Raw genomic sequence first — 20,951 nt, forward strand, 5'->3', positions numbered from 1 at the left:
CCCTATTTACAGCCCAGGGGATGGAGGTTAAAAGCTTTGTGTGCCTTAACACGCATTTGAAAGTAATGAGGCTTAAGCTAGTTACTCAGGGGATAAAGAACACTTGTCTGGTGTTTGGCGAAAGCTTATGGGGTTCAAACACTCTGCCTTTGTTGATATTATAAAGGTGTTGACTGTAGTGATAATAAATAAGTGGGGGTCCCTTTTTTATGTTGTCTTTGAGCCCATGTGTGTCATTAGATCTGCCAAGAGATAAGATCTAATATCAAGGCTAAATTATAGACCCCCTCCAATGAAAATCAAGGTTGAACCCTGTTAACATGTCCATATGGTGCTTTTATATGTGCTACAAGACATAGCATGAGCAGAATAAGCAGCCAGCACCATGGCTGAACATTTTCAGCTTGGAACTGCAAATGCACCAATGTAGTCTCAAAAGACGGATTCAGACAGCCAGGGTTTCATACATCACAAACCAAAGGAACCATCAACATGCAAGGTTGGGCTCTCTATATCATAAGCATATAGCTACAGTGAAACGAGGGGTATCGGAGGAGAAGCAGGTGCAGCTATGTATTGGTATTTTGCAAGCTAAGTTTGACTTTCACTTCAACTTGTCAGAGCTGGCGATCAGGAACAAGAGTTATGGAGATAGAAGTGGGGGCTTATTTGCATGTTTATAGATCTGTGCATCCTAAATGAGGTAAAGGTGTGGAGTCAGTAGGTAATAGCATAATTTTTAACAGGGAGGAATGACTGACGTGTGCATCTCACTCACTTGTGTCTGCGCTGGTTTGATTGGCTGAGAAGTGTCACATGAGATGATTTATAACATGCAATAGCTTTGTGAGTTTCTGGCTGTTAAACCAGTGCCACAAGTACTGCACTGATTAAAATAGAAGCACTCTGTCTAACTAAAAAAATCTCAGTAATAAATGGGTTATAGCTCTGGGTCCAGATAGGACGGCATCTGGGTCTGAACTCGGGGGATTGATAGGGATGGGAGGTACGCAAAACGGACACATTTTGGTAATTTTGGTGACAAGGGGGAAGTAGTTCCCCAAATCACTTACTGTGTAGAATTCTATCAAAACTATTTTTAATTAAAAAAAAAAAAATCCAAATATGTAATTCTGATGAACAGAGATGAGTTTACAGGGGTTTAATCAATACCAGGAGAGGAATGTTAAAGCTTTAATTGAGTTACTGTAATTACAATGAACTGACTCTAGAATCCAACACAGGCTTTCATTAGACCCCCCAAAATAAAACTTATCACTCTGTGGATACAGTATGATAAATCTGTCCCCAGTGGAGTCCACATGCCAGAGGTGGTGAGAGGACTGTTGAGAGGGTCTTCCTGCTGGCTGAGGCAGAGTTTCCTGCAGTGTATCTCCTGTGGAGCTGAATGGCCGTGACCTCTGAGCTGAGTTTGTCTTCATCTTGTCTCTATACGTTGGGTGATTTTTAGGTGCATGTTGAAGCATTTCAACATCTGCTTTCAAATTGGTTTAGTTGTCAGCCTATCATAATGTATATGTACAGAAACCTTGGGTGCAGGATGACAGGCAGAATTAGTACTCCGTTGTGGTGATCGATGCAGTTGTGTTTATTGGGAAGCTCCAAAATTTTAGGATGTTGTTACAAATGAATGCACTTTTCCAGACATTTGAAAGACCAAAAATATATTTTCAGTGGAAGTGAAAAAGTGAATTTAGTTGTGAAAGCGTTGGACTCAACTTGAAATATTCTCAGGCAAGTTGTTGACACTCTTCACACTGTGATTAAAAATAAAAAAATGTCAGTTGGTATTGAACTCATAGTGGCTGAGATACTGGAGAGTCAGGGACATACTGCATCTGCACCAAGATAATCAGAAACCAGAATACTGTTAGAACATGAGCTGAAAAACAAGGTTTCTTTATGTCCCATTGTTCCAGTGTCATAACAGTGTGTCATGCAGTTTCTTTGTTTGCAAAGGAGTAAAAATACCAAAAAGATGCCTCATTATCATAATGAAATAATGTCTCCACAAAAAAAGTCATGTTAAGACACTGTCTCGCTTTGTTGTTATTGTTGGGATATCTGCCTGTAGCCACACCAGCTTAAGATTTCATCTGATAATTTCATCCCTTATGTGATGACTGTTGTGCTTGACCTGTCATTTCAAAATATAATTCACTAACAATAGAAATAAGCGCGCCAACATTCATATCATATGAGTTTGGTATTGAATTTGGCCTGGAATGACACTAAAGCAATGGAGGATGGTGCCACATTGTCTCAATTGTTTATTTCCATTCCTTCCCATTTGTACAGAGCATAATAATCACCTACTGTGTGTTGATAGATAAGCAGAATGATTTTAGGAAAAAACAGGACATGCATTGATCATATCAAGAGTTTACAATTTGTTTACTTGTTCTGTTGGTTTCAACAAAGCCTTTAATTGGATCAATAAAGATCTTTTATTTGCCCTTTATATAAACGACTAAGCCCAATAAATCAAACAAGCCAATCTAGGCATACTGATTGAAAGTGTTAACTTTAGTATCTTGTTATATGCTGATGACATTGTGTTGATTGCAGACACATTATAATGTGAGGGCCCTTTCACACTTACCTTGTTTGGTGCTGACTTTTGGACTTTTTAGTTTTATCCAAACTAAAATCACTGGTGTCAAGTACAAGGAGGCACAGCTCACCCAGGTGATGAGGATAGGGCATAGGTATGGTATGTAAAGTTCTTTAGTGTGCTTGCATGATTGCAAAGTAAAACCAAAACAAACCAGATCAGATGGATACAGGCCCAATCCCAATTCCTATCTTAACCCTCGATCTTAATTCTCAAACTCAACCCTCAATCTCACTAGCCCTCAAAACCAAGTGTTAAGGGCTATCTTGTGACTTTAAAATGGGACACCCCTCAAAGGCAAATATGTCTTAAGACTGTCGGGGGCAGCAATATGCCAAAACTCCGTCCAGTCTGTCAGTTCAAAGAAGAAGAAATATACGTCATCAGTAGTCGTCGATAAAAAGACGTGATGAGTTTTTTTTTTCCCAACACTTTATTTCAGTTCTTGTACAAAACAAGCAGTGACAGACATGAACAGAACAAATATGCCAGGGTTAAGAGAAAAGAAAAAGAAATAAAATAAACAAATAAATAAATAAAGTTCAGCAGCTCAAACAATTAAATTGTTTACATATTTTCAAAATTTACTCTTATGAATATGGAATTTCGCTAAGATAATAGATAGATCAATGATACAGAATTGTTTTTGTTTTGAAATGCTGACATCATAAAATCCAAACACCACATCTTTGTACAGTAGTGAAAATAGAACATAAATGTTGCAACGACTATACTCGACAAAATCTTTCCAAAAAGTGACAGTATTGGGGCAGCTCCAAAACAAATGTACAGTTACCAAACTCGACAATGTCGTCTGCAGCTGTGCTGATTTCATATTGAAACAGAATGCTTGATCCCTAGGGGAACAGTTGCCGTTGTGACTGAGAATTATGTTATGAATATGAACAGTTCACAAGTTACAAATTACTCACTCCCATAGTTTTTTTGGAGCCTGCTTGCTTTTTGTAAACTTGTCTTCATTGGTGGCCCTGAAATGAATCAGGGCTTGTGTTTTGTCTGGTGGCCCTGAAATGGAACAGAGATAACAACATTACTTTCTTTTATTTTTTATTTTTTTGGGCTACCTGTCAGATATTCGTTAAGTTATTAGTTTAGTTTCATGCAGTATTGCAAGTATTATCACAATGAATACTGTAGTCAACATCCAGCAGAACTGGTGAGGCTGTTTACACAGTCACACAAGTGTTATCTGGTGACTTTCATCCACGTTAACGTTTCACTCTTTGGGTTATAAGTTGATATTCAACCAAATAACCTGTACCACAACAACCGACGTAACTTATTCAGCGGAAAGTCACCAGATAATACGATCACTAACGTTAACCTGCAGCTGTAACGTTACCAGCTGCAGACTCTACGGCTACAGGAGATGACACCGTCCGGTCATCTTACAAAAATGTCGATGCAAACATTTCACGTATATTAAAACAACTTAACAACTACATTATCACTAAGAAAAATTACTTTTTGTAACTGAATGACAGCATAACGTTACTCAGTTATCAGAGAACCGGGGTTACGTGCGGCGGGGCAGGCAAGCCATCGCCCACGACCAAAAATATGTGTGTTACGCTACAAAGAGGTCTATAGTCCATAAAATGACTTTAAACTAAGATAATGCAATGGTTATCATAATTTTAAAACAACTATTAACGAGGAAAATACTCACATTGATACTCCTTACGCTTGTCGCCGCCATCTTGCATTGACTGAATCATCTGTACTCGGCTGGGTTCGGCTGAGCTCGGTGGATGATACGCAAAGGATTCTGGGATGGCACTTATTGCCAACGGTGGTCCTGGAAAATCTTAAAAGTGAGGGACATACAGCCCTTATTCTTGACCCTCAACTCAACACTTTGAGAATCGGGACAGCACTAGCACTTTGCGGGAGCGCGGATTTTTGAGACTGAGGATTAAGATTGAGGGTTAAGATAGGAATTGGGATTGGGCCACAATGTAACAAAAATGAGGACCTTGGTTCAAACCTTGGTCCAGACTTCGGTGTGAAAAGCCCCTTAGCAAGTAATATGAACAGCAGAACAACCATATATTTTAGTTTGGATCAGTGTCTTCATAGTACACAACACTTATTTAAAAATTATTTAGTCTTTAATGAAAATATGAGACGTACAGAGGGAAGAAAGTTTTAAAATCCACAGGTAGAGCATTGGGGTCTTTGATAAATAAACGAAAATGGTGTCCTGGCCTTAATTTTCAATACTTTATGATTCAATGATTGGTGCCAATTTGTTTTCTACTGCATGATTGTGGGGTTTTAAGGAAGCCCCTGATAATAATGCCACCCAGAGTCAAGCCATGAGGAGCAATTGTGGACTATTGAAGGGGATATGGGATGAGAGAAATAGTGAGGCTGTGGAACCACCTTGTCCAATTGTCGAGAGGATAGGCTGACCAAAAATATCTTTAACTGAGAAAGTACATACAAGAGAAGTCACTGCAGTATTTTCTGTTTCTGATCTACATTTCATATAACCTTGTAATATGAATACTGTATAGTCAACAAAAACTACTGAATACCCATAAGGAGCAATGGAAGAATGACATTTGGAATCAAACCAAAGATGATTAATACACAGAACCATGTATATAATGTAATTTACACAGAGGGCAGATGTTCCTACAGGATGTGCTTGGGGGAATGAGGAGATTTTATTATTGGAAAGAATTATATTTATAGGAAATGAATGGCAACTAAGACAGTGAACACTGTCTCCATTATAATAGGAAATGTCTGTCAAGGAAACTGAATGTTCTCTGTTTGAATATGTGGAACTTTATATTCTGATTTGTCATTTGGTCATCCTGGTTGTTAATGCTGTGTGGTGTGTTGTAAGCCCTTAATGGGCAAAGTACGGATGTATATGTCACAGTACACTTTATTAAACAAATTAATCAATCAAAAGACAAAAAGTCTTTAGGCTTGGAGGCAGTGAAGAGAGTTGCATCAAAGAGTCATTTCCACCATTAATGCAGGGTGTTACCTCTGCTCTGGTGTAACACAACTAAATAGTCAAAGTCTATATTAGGCAAATAACTCAATTAACTATTTCATAACACTTATTCTTTATTGTAGGGGTAAGTCTCTTCTTTTTTGTAAGTCTGTGTTGTGCCCTCTCTCGAGCAGCTTACCCACACTCTAAATCCCCTCTGCTGCTTGTTGTTTTTGAGGGAAGACTCCCATTCAGCACTTTAGGACTTTATCAACTCCAGCTGTGAAATCCAAGATTCGCCGAGGACACGAGTCTTTCACAAGAGGGGAAACATCGGGATGCAGGGTGGATGTGGGGAAAACCAAAGAGAATCACAAGGGAAAGGAATGCGATGGTTGTAAATGGGATTGATTTACGCCGACTGGGCCACGGGGAGTGAAAGTCAATGGCCTTTGCAATTTGTCAAGTGTAAAAGTGCAGTGTTTTAACTGAGGGACAGCAAAGAGAGCTCTGACAGTGGAGACTGTAAAGTGATGTTTTGTGATGTAAGGGTAAGCTGAGTGTTTGTATTTGACAGGACAAGGAGCAGTTGTCATGATGTGTAAGAGCTGACTTTGAGGGGAACTCTGGTGCTTGAAATGTCACCCAAAATGTCTGTCTATGTGGTAGATTTTCTCTCTATGATAGAAGCCTGTCATTGAAAACTAAAGAGCAGTTGTGAGTACTGTCATGCATCCCAGCATGTAGGAGTAGCTGCATGAAAAGGATGTATTTTCATCACCATTTCCTCCGTCATCCCCTTTTGTAGTATCAATTCATCCTTGTGTCACAGAGCGGGAATGATGTGTACTGTTTTGTTTTAACTCTTCCAACACAATGGGATGGAAACCAAAACTAGTGTCAATGACTCTCTTGACTCACAAACATTCTTGGCGTAATTCTGGGTCCAAGTTCTGACCCCAGAAGTGGTGTATTATTTAACTTGTAATATGAGCTATAGTGGACTTTGACATCATTGCTTGGGAGTAAGTTGGAGCAACAGTGGGAGAACATATCTACTACTTACCGAGTAACTGAACAAATGCCTCAGTGAATAAATGGGAGAGTGACGGAATGTAGGAGTTGGAAAGTGTATGGTGGGGGTGGGGGTACGTTCAACTACCAAATGTGAAAAGTGAATTATTGAATTGAAATGAGTAGTCAATGGAGCGTGGATGAATGGATGACTAATTAGGTGAATTAATTAGGGAATTGCTAAGTGAAACAATGCATATATTAATAAGTTAATGAATGGGAGATTTAAAGCAGTTAAAAATAAGTGAATGGATGAGTTGGAATGAAGCAAGTGAATAAACAATGAATGGGTGAACAAGTGAATAAATATAGGCATGCAGTGTGGAGTGACCAAATGCATATATAAGTGAATGAGTGAATGAGAGATTAATATGGACAAGTGAATGTAGCCTACAGCTGCAAAACCAAAAGTTGAGAGTAAATATCCTAATGAGCAAATGTTCAAGTAAGTAACTTTATAAATAATGTACTTTACGTTTCTAATGTATCTGTCAGCAGTAGCTACTGCTTAACGATGAAAAATTATTCTTCAAGTTGTGCCGTCATTTTTTTTGTTTTGTTTTGTTTTTTTTTGTTCCTTTGTCAATTAGTCCGGACTGTGCTTTTGCGGATGTTTTGATCCCCAGATGTAGCTGCAGAGTGAGCGCTCTCCTGTACAGGAAGCTGCTGACTTAGACCCAGGGTGAGTCTGAGTGAGGCGGAGGCAGCTGCCTGGAGGAAGAGAGGCTTTACCCAGTCAGGCTCCGAGATATGAATACGATCTGCCTTTTGCTTAGAAGCGGTGAATTGGGGCGTCGGTGGCTTAGTGGTGGAGCAGGCTCCCCATGTACAGGGCTGTTGCCGCAGCGGCCCGGGTTCGGCTCTGGCCTGTGGCCCCTTGCTGCATGTCACTCCCTCTCTCTCTCCCCCCTTCATGCTCATCTGTCCTATCAATTAAAGGCTTAAAAATGCCCCCCCAAAAATATCTTTAAAAAAAAAAAAAAGAAGAAGCGGTGAATTTACAGCTCACAGCAATTTAATACAATACAGTCTCTGGCTTTTGTTTGGTATCTAGTGTCGTCAAAATATGTTGCAGCACATTTCTGATCCATCGTTAGCATAGTTAGCCTGCATTAGTTCAGAGGGCTACCTTGCCTTGTTTACTATATTTTGTGAACATTGCTGTCACCCTGAATATCCTACTGTAGTCTGTTCAAACTTTCAAACACTTTATGTAAAAAGGATATCAAAATATAGTTGAATATTTGTATTGAACAGCCAAATCTGTTTTTCACTAATTCGGAGACAGGTACTGTTCAAATAATTTTGCTCTTTTAACTATATGGCTCAGGTAGTCACTTTATCTTCTATATTTTCTTTCTTGTATGTTGTATATAGCCCTTGTAAAGCACTTTGTGACCTATGTCTGCGAAAAGTGCTATATACATAAATTTTACTTACTTGTTACAGATTCAAAACGGAACAGTATTATTATTATGTTCACCCTGATGAGCCAGAAGAATGATCGTGGGAGTCATTTTTCTGAATGAAGAGTTTTACTTTTGATTCTTGAGGTGCATTTTCCAACTAATACGTCTGCACTCTTTTCATTTTCCATCTTCTCACCATGACATACTTTGACTTTGTACAATATCAAAATACTTGTACCATACTTCCAGTGCTTAGTACTTTGGTAAACTTCTAAATGGAATCTTATTTTGTTGTGGCATTAGTGGTTTTACTTGAGCAAAGAATTTGAGTATTTTTGTTTTGTTGCCAATATTGGAAGCACACAGATAAACACAGTCAAACAGCAATCCCTGCCAGTAGCTGTTCAAGAAACAAGAAAATACATGTTACCCATATGGATGCTCATCAGAATGTAAATGATTAAATGAAGTGCTGTTCAAACGCATACTTTTAGTTTTGTCTGAGTGAGATTTGTCCAACACACAGGGTCACTTCATACTGATAACATTAATTACATCCTAGATTACCAACAAAAAGCAAAACAAATAATTGAATATTAACATCTGCAATGTGAACTAGAGGATGTGGGAAATGAGGAGAGATTTCCCATGAATGTTTTTGGATGAATGCATGTTTTTTGCGTGGGTGGTTGACCGCGGAGAAGCCAAAGGTTGACTGAGGAGCAGGAATCTATCTGTGAATCCTGAACCAGAGAGACAGAGAGAAGATGAAAGTGAATGTATGTTTATGTCCCCGCAGGTCATGCTTGATGTATGTTAATGGCACATGCCTGTGTTCACTGAGCCGCCCTACATGCCTCCCTGTGCTCAGGCACCTCTTTGTTGTGCATGTGCCAGCGCCAGTGTGTGTTTGTTTTATTTTCCATGTTGTCTGACGTGCGGTTGACTGATAGCATTCAGAGTGCTGACAGGTCCAGGTGCGTGACTATCTCGCCAGCTTCCCGGGGGTATGTGTTTATACTCTACGTGTGATTGTGTGTGTTTGTGTGTGTGTGTGTGCATGCTGGAAGGGTAGAAGGTGTTTGACCCCTCTTATCTCCAGCACCCCGGGCGTGTTTGTTTTCACAGCCAGCACAACCTCAGCGCTGATGTCATGTGACCCTGGGCGGTATCTTTCATATAAACCACACACACATCAACCAGTGCAGGTTACCAACCACCCACCCACTGCCTGGAACAGATAATAAACATATGACATTATTGATTCCATATCCGAGAAATATCTGCTATTCTTTCTGACTCAACTGCTATTAGACTTGTTTTGTTTTCCATCAGTATCCAAACCACAACACTGGCATGAACATCACAAAGATGGTATCAGACTCAACTAAGAGTGGTGCATTTTGAGGGATACAGACTTTAGCACAACACTTGCTGTTAGAAGTTTTAGGTTATAAGGATCATTTGGATCTTTTGAAGTGGGGTTGTATGAGGTTCTTATTCAGTCAGTGTATTACATACGGTCGGCACGCCCCCAGTTTGGAGAAGCAGGCAAGAGTGCTGACACAGAAGCTAAGCAATCCACTGCTGTGGACTGGGTCAGCAGCAAAACATATATTAGGCCCTGATCATACGGCTTTTTGTAATTGTTTTTAATGAGAATGGAGCTTTTTGCTTGTGTTTTTTGCATTGCGATGCACCTCACACTTCTGCTCTCTAGCCGTCTGGTGTTTTTGCCAGAGAGCTCTGAAAAAAACTTCAACAAAGAGCAGAAAAGCACCCCACATCATCTCTCTTTTGTCATCTTTTTTCCCATTGTCCAATCAGATGATTTGAGACGTGGGCCTTCTGTGGTGCTCATGACAACAAGTTTACAGTTAATAAACAATGGAGGAGAAACTGGGGGTAGTGGTTGCTGGATACCCAGAGCTATACGGCCCAACGATAGACATCAGGTTTTCAAACTGCCCCGGGTCATCCTAAAAAAAAGCCTGGAAACGGCCATCATGGAGGCGAAGCTCCTGGACCAACTGGTGGTACTCCCCGCGTTCCCCCCTCTCTTTTTAGGATTTCATGTAAATGGTGAATGGACCTGCATTTGTATGGCACCTTTCTAGTCATCCACTCAAAGCCTTTCTAGTCATCAAAGCATTTCTAGTCATCCACTCAAAGCGCTTTTTACAGCAGTTAGTTTAATGGCTTCAGTGACACTATGAGTCACATTCACCCATTCACACCACACACTGGTGGCCGAGACTACCATACGAGGTGCCACCTGCTACTCAGTGTTAACACACTCACACACCGATGGAACAACCATCGTGAGCAATTTGGGGTTGAGTATCTTGCTCAAGGATACTTCGACATGCAGACTGGAGGAACCCGGGATCGTACCGCCGATCTTTCCATTGGTGGACGACCCGGTCTACCTCTGAGCCACAGCTACGCCTGTACCCACACAGATCTCCGTTTCCCTGTGCCCTGTGCCAGACTCCATTAAGAAAAACAGTAATTTAATATTGCTGAACACAGGAGCTGCTGGCTTGCCACTGCCTTGATCAGTTCATTTTATTTGTGTTATTGTGTAACTTTAGCAAGAGGTTAGTTTGGATTCACCAAAGTCACCCAATAAGACAAATGAACTGAGCGAGGCAGTGGTAGATCAGCAGCTACTGTGTCCATGGGTGAATGGGCACGGGGCACAGATACAAAGGGCCCCACCACCTCACGTACATAGGAGCAAGCACTTTGGACTCATTCAGTAATCCATCCATGCCCCTGTTCAGCGAGCCAAAATTACAGTTTTTGTCAGTGGAGTTTGGTGGTTTTGACAAGAGCATAGATGGGCAACTGAAGCCATTAACAGCTCTCCTGTAAGAACAGGCAGTAAAGTGCTGAAAATACTCTCATTATAGCTCCCCCTTGAACTGTTATAGATTTGTTTAGGTAGGACTTTTTTTTAGGTAGCTAAAATACATTTTGCTGTTTCCCTTTAATCAACAGTGGTGCATTCCTTAGCATCTGTGTTGGCATCCCTTCCACTTCTCCGAACTGGAGGCGTGCCAGCAGATATTTACTGTATGTAAAACACTGACTGCAGTAGATAAGTTCCCTTTACAACCCCACATAACTCTGAACTATCCCTTATAAGCACACATAAGACTATTATTTTGAAGGAGGCCTTAGTGTACCCATTTACACACAGCGCTGAATTACTGTGTCAGAAGCTGCCTGTGGAGAGCAGCACTTAGCAAGCGTGTCAGCCTCCCAGCTTTCATCCATCCCTCCTTGACCGCTACCTCCACCTCCACCTCCACCTCCTGCCTTCCCTCAGCTGGAATGTGTTCCCTCTCAACCAGATATTTAGTGGTGGTTTTTTACCGGAAACCTAGACTAGGGAAGCTTTGCTGGGCAGCCTACACAGGAATAGTCACCGGGGCTTAAATTTAGGTGCGGTGAAGTCTTTTTCATGTCTTTGCCAGAATGAGACGAAGGCATTTTAACAAGTAGTTATCTTCAGCTCTTGTTGAAAAATGGTCTTTGTCTTTACCTTTCAGATGCATAGAGCTAATTATGTTCAGAATTTTGTATATCAGTTAGTTGGATGTTGCAGGGATTGGTTGTGTTGCTGCAAATATGTCGGGCTACATCTTTGTTCATAGTAATTTATTTTATATTTGATAGGGATTACTGTTTGGTTTGCTGTGGTATTTTTCTTGTCTTGGTTGCGACCAATTGTTCAGACTCACTTTATAAATTTGACAGCATCTAATCTTGGAATAGACTTGGACTCAACAGAGGTGGTCTTGACTAAAGCTTCACTGATTGCTTTGCAGTCTGGCTGCCACATATCCTGAAATATCACTCAAAGATGAAAATAAAAAGTTGAGCCATTCAGCATACAGTGTGAACATTTAATCCCTTCCCAGCGATATCCATTCCAGTCTTTACCCTCACTCCATTCTCTCCACATTTCAACCATGACACAGTTGACGTTACACTATTTTTAGAGAAGTGGTCGGCCCCGGTAGCCAAACATAAGGGTGCTGACCTGCCCATGGCGATGTTTGAGGATGGAAGTGAACCTGATATCTGCTTAGCCAATGTTGACTTTGGAGCAATTTGTGGCTGTTAAACGAGGAACTTTCAGCACCGTATTACAGCAGTGGCCTTTTTACCTGCAGATAGCAGAGACATTCTCATTCCCACATGACATTTATTTTGCAGCGTAAGGTGATTAAACCCAAAAAGTTTAAATTTAATAAGAGGAAGTGAAAGGTTTTCTTAAAATCTCTCTGAGGTTTGGTGTAAGCTTGTTTCGACTCAGCACCCCCGGGACAGGACCTCGTCAGAGACGGGTTTCCCGACAGTTCCAGGCAGACCTGGATGCCCGCCAAGTGCGCTCAAATTCGTGCAGCTCGGCAGGCAGCAGCAGTAGAAGTCGGGCTTGGACTTGCGCCATTCATTCACGTGGTATCCTGTTGTTTTAGGCTTGTCATGATAGCCCCTGGTGCATGATTGAAAACATGTTGGAGTAGCTGGTGCTATTCTGGGCCGGAGGAAGCAGCGTCCCTATTAAGGCAATTGACTGTCAAAGGCACTGAGGCAGTATGAAAGTGAGTAGAAGAGGAAGCAGTGGTGTGTAAAGTAATCATGTCATACTTAACTGATTTCTACAAGGAATATTTGACCTTGACCTTCTTGTACAAGTCAGACTCAGGACACAAAGGGAGCCTGTAGGCCTGATGGAGGGAGATACGTTTTAGGTGTTGTGATTTTTGTGGTAAGATCACATTTGTGAGACAAGCCCTGTGTTTAGTTTCCCTCCTTCCCCCCTGCTTTTTTTATTGGACAGTGCCGTGTTAAAAAGTTCCGGTTTGCCGTGACACTGCAATGTGCCCCATCTGATTCCAGCTCATCTCCTCGCCTCTCTAAACTGAACCAGATGGAGCCTTTCCATATAAAACTTTCACTCCCTTTTATGTCTCACACAGAGCAGCAAGTCCTTAGAAAAAAAGGGGGGAGATATTGCTACATGTCATAATGTGTCCAGTTAATGCAGTCCAAATGCAGTGCGGCTCATCCTTCTCTCGCCAAACAACAAAACATTTGATGGAATACATATAGTACCCAAAGCTGTAGTCTTTGAAGAAATCCTCTCCCACAGATTTGTATCTGTCCTGCATTAATAAAACAAACTGTAACACAAACTCAGAACAGAACAACACATTTAACACTGCAAACTTCACCGATCAGAATAAAAGGCTTGAATAGACTTCATATTCAGGATGTCCAATTTGTTATTCAATTTGAAAGAGAATTTACAGTTATTTTGTTTGTTGCTGTGGTTGTCATGTTTGTGAGAGATGCTGTCAGCCTCCTACTGTCCACACCAGTGTGATTTACATTGGACACTGATACAGCCTCTGTTCCTTGTTACAGAGAAGCAGCCCGAAGCCAATTTTGTGGGCACTTTCAGCAGCTACTCTGCTGTAGTTTTCCTCCTGCCTCAACCATTTCCGATTTGGTTACTTCAGTCAAGATCTTTTACACACTTTTACCAACCATTAATAATGTATTAACTTTGGACTTAATTCTGAAGAGTGCTTTATTCATATTGGCAGCACTCTGTCAGTTTAATTTCGTTTAGTCAAAGATGAATACAGCCACGCATCATTAAGCATTTTCTGTCCTATTTTTAATGGAGAAAACTGGCTTAATGCTAGTCAGCATCTGCCAGCTCTCTAAATGCACTGCAGAGAATTAAGCCCTCTGACTCTACAAAGAAATTTCCCAATCGATATGACTCAAATACAAATATTTCAGGATGCTAGGTCATCCAAGTGTGTCTAAAGAGAAAAGTGTTCATACCTATTCCACATGGCGACAAGGTGAGACAAAAAGCTGGCTATCATTGAGAAGAGCAAGATGCAATAGATCATATCTGGGAATACCGAGGCACACTTTCATGGTGTTGCAGTCAGCTGTGCACTTGAAAAGTGTTGCAGATAGTTGTGTAGAGAATGAAAAAGAGAGTTTTGAGAGAAGCTCAGATCCTGCCTATTGAATCAGAGATCTTTCCCTAAGAAATGAGACACCCCTTCATGCAAATCGGCGTGGCCGACGTGCAGGCATACGTCATGTGTCGTAGCGAGGCAAGATAGCGGTAGTCATTCAGGTTTGAAAATGCCGGCTCCAGTGCTTGTGTTGTGGCGTGTGCTATGTTTATTCTTCTCCGTCTGATAAATCAACAGAGAAGAAATGCTGAAAACAGGAGGCGCCTACAACATCTTCTAGTTCTGATCGATTTTGTTCGGGTAAGTCAATTTGTTTAAATATTTTGACGCTGTGCTCAACCGTGTTGCTGATGAGTTTACGCTAGTAACCATCTGTTGTTTGTATAGCCTACATTCCGATCGTACAGTAACAAACTGTTTTCCAAAACTTGCCGAAGTTGCTGACTTCGCAAGGTGTTCTGGGAAATTTCATCTCCCACCTCGTTGTAAGTGTGGGTAGGGGCTCCTTTGGAATCTAGGGTGGGTTTTAAGTGTTGGAAACCACTTCCATTACCTCAATTCTGTTTTGGGACACCACTAGCCTAAACGTGAAGACGCACAACCAAGTGCAAGCGGGTATTTCTAGGGGAAGTGTGGGTATTGGGACAGGCCCTAACTCACCAGTGAGGGAGTGTTTTCAAATTCAAAATTTAAATTCTGTTGGTCATGATGACCGTGTAGTGAGAATCTGATATCATGCTAGCCCTGGTTTAAAGCCTACTGTGCTGAGGCCTCTACATTACTAAAGGATTCCAGGCTCCATTAGTGTGTATTGAATATAATTACTACTGCTACATTCCTGTTGAATCTTAAGACATCTGGCACCTGATTCTGAATTTTAAATGCTGAAGAATGGATGCATGCGTAATATTACTAGGTTATTATTTAAAAAAAAAAAAAAAAAAGTTAAAAAAAAAAAAAAAACCCAATTAGATTTATTTCTGCAACTTGATAAGGCTTTTTTAAGATTCATTCATTGTTTCCATTCAGGGAGAATAAAGGGAAAAAGTGAGCATGGCCAGGCATGAGTTACTATGAGAGGGATCAAATACTCTCCGACTCTCTGGCAAAGTGCAGCCACTGCAACAACACGCTCAGCGGTACAAACCAGTTGAGCAACAAAAACTTGCAGTCTGGTCCCTAATTGGAAGTTGTCGTGGTTTTTTTAAGTTAGATTTTTTTTCCTCACAAAGACAGCTCCAACAGCTGTTCACACTGGAATTTTCCTTTTCTCATTTCAACCCTCAAATGGTCTTTTTTAGATTTCTCTATTTTGTATAACTCTGAGGGCTTTTTCCCCTCTCACATTTTCACTATTTCTCTCATCAAAGGGAGGGGCAGCTCCAGATGTAGACACAGAGAGCACGTCTATTTCTAGTGTTCAGTGTTAGCGTGAGCAGAGAGAGAGCAAGAGAGAGGGACAGAGAAAGAGAGCTGTTTTGACAGTTGTGTTGGGGAGCGCTGAACACACACACACACACACACACATAGGCACACACACACAACCAGGTCTCACTAATCACGTTTTTTTTTTTGGAGTTCACGCCCCCTTGAACTGTTTTGGCCGACTTTGTGGTCCACTTCTGTCAGAGAGAGAGAGAGGGAGAGAGGGAGAGTGAGGGAAGGGGAGGGAGGAGTGTTGCTTGTGGGAGGAGAAGGAGGAGGGAGCCAACAGGAGGAAGGAGAAGCATTCTCAGTTTCTGTGAGTCCTGCTTGCTGTAGGCTACAGAATGAGCGCAGTTGCTTTCCTCTCAGTCTGAGGGGCAACTGTTTTTTTTTTTCTTTTTCTTTACTTTTTTTTTTTTTTTTTTTTTTTTTTTTTAGTTTTTCCTTCCTCTCCTGTGCCAGACATCAATAGGGATCACTGCAGATCTGTTTCTTTTTCCTCGGCGTACATTTTTCGGACCCCTCTCCCACTCCTGTGTTATTATTTTTGTGCCTGGGAAGTACCATGCCGGTGGTTGGCGTAGCCTCCAAGCTCAGGCAACCTTCCGCCGTGGGCTCCAAGCCAGTGCATACTGCTCTTCCCATCCCCAGCGCGGTCAGAGCAGCCACCTCGCAGGGCTACATGGCCCGGCAGCAGGAGCTCAGGGCAGGTGAGGGCGCCCCGCCGGGGCTCTCCTGCCAGCTGTCAATCAAGTCCGAGTACCAGCAGGAGAGGACACCTGAAGGGAAGTCCAGAGCCGAGACAGAGGAGAGCAAGATCTGCAAGGTTAGTGGGGATGGACAGAGTCTTGCTGTGTGTCTGTTTAGTGCATCTGTGCGTGCAGGGAGCATAGTGACACTCCACAGGTGTCAGGGATGAAAGAGCCAACAGTGTCTTTTTCTCTTAGCGTCTGGCATGCTGTTTTTCCCTTCTTGGTTTCAGCAGGTGTCTGTCTCGCTCTGAGTTCAGGCACATGGTGATGAGTCATGTGTGCTACGGTGGGATGATGTCGCTAGTTTTTGATCATCAACTAAAAGGGGAAAAAAGATGAGTAATGCTTCTCTGCCAGTGTATTACCTCATCCTGCTGCCCATTCAGTGTGTGTGTGTGTGTGTGTGTGTGTGTGTGTGTGTGTTTTAGTGGCAGTCAAGGAGAGTTTAGGGGTTTTGATTGTGTGTTTTTAGTCAAGGCTATTGAGATCCCTACCTGGGAAGTGAACCGTGTCTGCTCCTCTATGTGAGGGAAAACTAATACAACAGCTGCTACCTGAGAAGCCTCAAAGATTAGGGGAACACAGTCTGAATATGCTCTTTTTCCCTGCTTTTCTCCCCATTCCATCTCCCATGTAGGGTAATATTTCAGATAGATTACCGGCACTGCCCCCTTGCTCCCAGAGCATATTCCGAATACCCGCAACAGCGACAAAATGTTGCAGAAGGTTAAACAGATGCACAGAGATCATTGTTAAGTGGTTCCCCATACTAAACGCAGGCTGTGCCAAGTTCTTTCCTTTTTGCAGAAATGTTTGGCTCACTTTCTGAGGCTGCAGCAGGGAAGGCGGGGTCCCTCCGTCCTGAGAAGGAAGGAGTTTTCAAAACTCCCCGCCAAATAGTTTCAGCAGCGCCTCAGCCCGTCCCACATCCACAACTGTCAGAGCACAAACTGAAACTTTCCTGTTTGGCCAGTTGATTCCTCCTCCTCCTCTTCCCCTCCGCCTCTCTTTTCTACCGTTACAAGACTTCCCAACATAGACAAAAACACACACAAAAAAAAAAATAGAAAGACTCCCTGACCCTGACTCTTTTTCTGGCTTTTGGACTTTTGATACTGAACAAAGCTGCTGATTTTCCTCGTGACCCAAAGGAAATGTGGGCCAGAGACATCAAAGCACGGGTCAGCGTTCCCTTACCTCTAAATCCTCCCAGCGTGTCCGCGACTGAGTCCAAATCGCCTGCAGGATGACTACAAGGGATGGGGTGGGAAGGGGGGTTCATCATTAACCTGCTGCTGAACTGGCAACGTCAGCTTGACTTTCAGCTTGTTAACACAACTGGGTTCTTACAAGTCTCCTGCTTGGTCCATTAAAAGGCTCTAATAGAGAGTTTTCTTTTAATCTGGGTTTGAAGAAAATTATGCTGAAGGCCGATTTAACTTGTGTCAGCATCTATCTCCCATCATATTCTGAAAATGAAATCCTTCATGCAGGCTTTCCCCACACTTACCTCCTCAACCTGTGTTCAACTTGTCCCTTTCTTAATTTATTTAGGACTCCATTATCCTCTGTGTAACAGAAATGTCAGAAGAGTGCTGTGGCGCTGACCTTTGCCCCTCTTCTTAATGGTGGCTTGCAAGATTTAGGTGCATAGAGCATCAGCTAAATTGCCTGAAATGCACAACAACAGACTATAGTCCCTGTCCTTGGAAAGCTCGTAGGCAGTCAGAACTCTTGCCTGCCCCAGCCTGTCGGTGTGGGTGAGGAATGGGTGGTATGGAGGGGGTAATTAGTCTGTCTAATTGTGTTGTGTAGTCCCTTAAGAGCTTTACTCTCCAGGCTTTCAGAGGAGAGAAGGTGGAGTAAACGCTGTCATTACTCCTTCACATTAACCAACACTCCTTGTTTAGTTTGGAGTCCTATCATCAAGCGGGATCAAGCGTAGGACTATGTGTGTGTGCAGTGCATGACTGCATGCTTGTTTGTGCACATGCAAACCCCCCGTATATACAATAGTCAGCATGTGTTGGCTTGTTTGCCCGAGGTTGAATACATCCTAACCTGGGTGGTGTTTGCCGAAGTTGGAACGATTGTTTTGTTTTAGATTTGAAATCATGGCGGTGGAAAATTCCACCTGTCTGGTCAATAAAGAGCTTAATCAGATGACTGTTTGACCCCTGACACATTTAGTTATTATTACCTCTGTGTTATTTTATTATGGCTGTCGTGCAGAACAACATGCAGTCAGCAAAGTGGTGTAAAAAGATTGAAACTCCTACATTACCTAAATTATAAGCAGCCGAAAGTGCACAAATCAGCATTGCGGTACCCGGACATTATTCCTGTGCCAGCAGAATGAACACGACACAAGAGCAAGCAAAACAAATAAGAGGGTTAAGCACTAAGCAGAGCGGAAGAAGGGATTTGTTTTTTCTTTGGTGTGGTGTTTGCAGAAGACAGCAGGCTTGATGTTGTTTTGAGCAAAGCCAAGGAGGAAGTCCAAGAGAATCATGTCCAAGTGAAAGACAAGCTCGGCTGAAACGAATTCGATTCACAGTTCAGTCTGACACGGAAGGCCATCCACCAGTTTTGGATTGAGAGGTTTCACATTTAATAGATGTAGCCATGGTGGAAGATGTGTGACTGCTGCACTCAGGCTCCATCTGCTACAGAACGTGCATGGAACTGATGCATGGTGCTATCAGGGTGTCTAACAGTGTGTAAAGGGCACAATTAAGCTGCCCAGACAAGGTTAATTTTGGACAGCATTCAGAATTAGTTGCAGCTAATCTCAGACAGTCTGTGTGTATTGTGTGATAGATAATCCCTCAGATTTACTCCATAATAAACTGCACCTAGTTTCATGGGAGTGTCCACAAGTTGTGTCTGCCTTTGTGTGTGTTTCTGTCTGTTCGCAGGTTTTTGTTACATTACATGACAGCAAATTTGCTGACAAATTAAAATCTGGGTTGTTGTGGATACTGCAGGGCACCACAGAACATAAAGCACAGTTGTTGGTTATTTCAATATTGTGTGATCTGGCCATTAAAAATGAAGTATGGCTAGCAGCAGGATGGAAAGGGGACCTATTAAGCTTTTCATATTCTGTCAAATATAAGTTTTACAATGAATATTAAATAATAATATTAAATGTGCACAAAGTTTCAAATAATGGGGTAAACTTTTGTAGAAGTAATCTTTCTACCACTTATGGCCACAGTATGACATCACAGTGTGATTGATTTCTTATATGGTCTTCTGCTCCAGGCACGTTACTGCAAGTGTTTATGTTACGTAGCCTACACTGCTACATGCAGCTACATGCTAACGTCAGGTAAACATGTAAACTTGGTTAAGTGCTGGTACTATCTCCCTGATTTCAGGTCAGATTCCTGCTGAAATATTTTAGTTGTGTTTAGAAGCTTTTATTGGTAATTTTCCACAGTAAACAGTGCAGCTTTTCTCCATTTCAGTCCCCGGCTGCAAGTACACTGCTAACTTACATGTAGCTGCATGCTAACGTCAGGGAAAGATATAATCTTGGTTTCTGATGTTGTCAGTTCTTCCTTAAGATCATATCCCTGCTTGAACATGTCTGGTTGTGTTCAGAAGCTTTTATTGGTGATTTTTCAAAGTAGAAAGTGCTGCTATTCTCCGTTACAGTCATTTCCCAGCGCAAATTTGCGAATCCTAGGATAACGAAGGAATGACCCACCCTACGCTCCCTATGATTGGCTAGTACTCATTGCTTTTGTTGGTTGGATTGGTTAGGTCTAGGCAAGAGGAGTGGAATTGGTTAGGGTTAGGGTAAGAACGACAGCATGGACACGTCTGCCATTCCTTTGCTATCGGATTCTCAAATTTGCTTCCCCAGCTGCAAGCACACTGCTAACGTACATGTAGCTACATGCTAGTGTCAGGGAAACATGTATACATGGTTGCTAATGTTGTAAATTTCTCCCTGATTTCAGATCATATTTCTGCCGGAACATTTAACTGGGGATTTTTCGCATAAAAAGTGCAGCTTTTCTTTGTTCAGCTATTCTTTGGTGCAGTGACAGTGAAGAGACAGCAAAATACTGAAGACTCAAATAGGCTGACCAATCAGAGCAGACTGTTGACAGATGTTCCAGCACAGTATGAGGAAAATAAAGTGTTTTTTTTTTTTTTTTAAACTATTAAAGCATGTAAACATGTTCTCGTAGAAACCTGAAAATGACCATAATAGGTCCTCCTCAAATACTTGCATATGCTGCACAGCTTTCAAGTAACAACTGTTGTTATAATTATTGCTAATTGTAATCCTGGCGCATTTTTACTATAGACATCCTGATGGCATCACCACACTTTAAATGTGATGCAGCTGATTACTTTGCTTTGCTCAAGTTTTGTTTGACTAACTTTCATGACTGATGTTCATGTTGCACAGCTCTCACACACACATTGGCAGGTGGCAGCATAAGCCTTGAGTTTCTTTGGTAGTGTTGTGCAACACCTGTGCTCTTCTGAGGCCTCCTGTCTTAATCCATCTCTAATTTGGGGCAGTCAAGGTCTCTCATTCAGCCCCTGCATGATAGAGACAAGTACAAGGCAAGACGTTTGCTCTTCCTGTTGTACTCTCCGCTGACACTTCACATCAGTCACTGCCTCTGGCACTGCGGGATG

General features: G+C 41.9%; 1 protein-coding gene across 9 annotated transcripts in view; it reads left to right on the top strand.

The window, feature by feature from the left end:
• Nucleotides 1-20,951, top strand: part of nav3 (neuron navigator 3) — a 397,873-nt gene that overhangs the window by 143,781 nt on the left and 233,141 nt on the right. For 6 of the 9 annotated variants that reach the window (XM_050035968.1, XM_050035970.1, XM_050035971.1 and 3 more), the window contains exon 1: nucleotides 15,840-16,360. The exons of 1 other annotated variant lie outside the window; for it this stretch is intronic. In XM_050035968.1, coding sequence (XP_049891925.1) covers nucleotides 16,100-16,360 — 261 coding nt within the window. In that variant the 5' untranslated portion in view covers nucleotides 15,840-16,099. Of the gene's footprint in view, nucleotides 1-15,839; nucleotides 16,361-20,951 lie in introns of those variants that run through there. 2 more of the 9 variants (XM_050035972.1, XM_050035973.1) reach the window with 1 other exon arrangement.

The sequence above is a fragment of the Epinephelus moara genome, chromosome 23, assembly GCF_006386435.1.
Source record: "Epinephelus moara isolate mb chromosome 23, YSFRI_EMoa_1.0, whole genome shotgun sequence".
Classification (NCBI taxonomy): Eukaryota; Metazoa; Chordata; class Actinopteri; order Perciformes; family Serranidae; genus Epinephelus; species Epinephelus moara.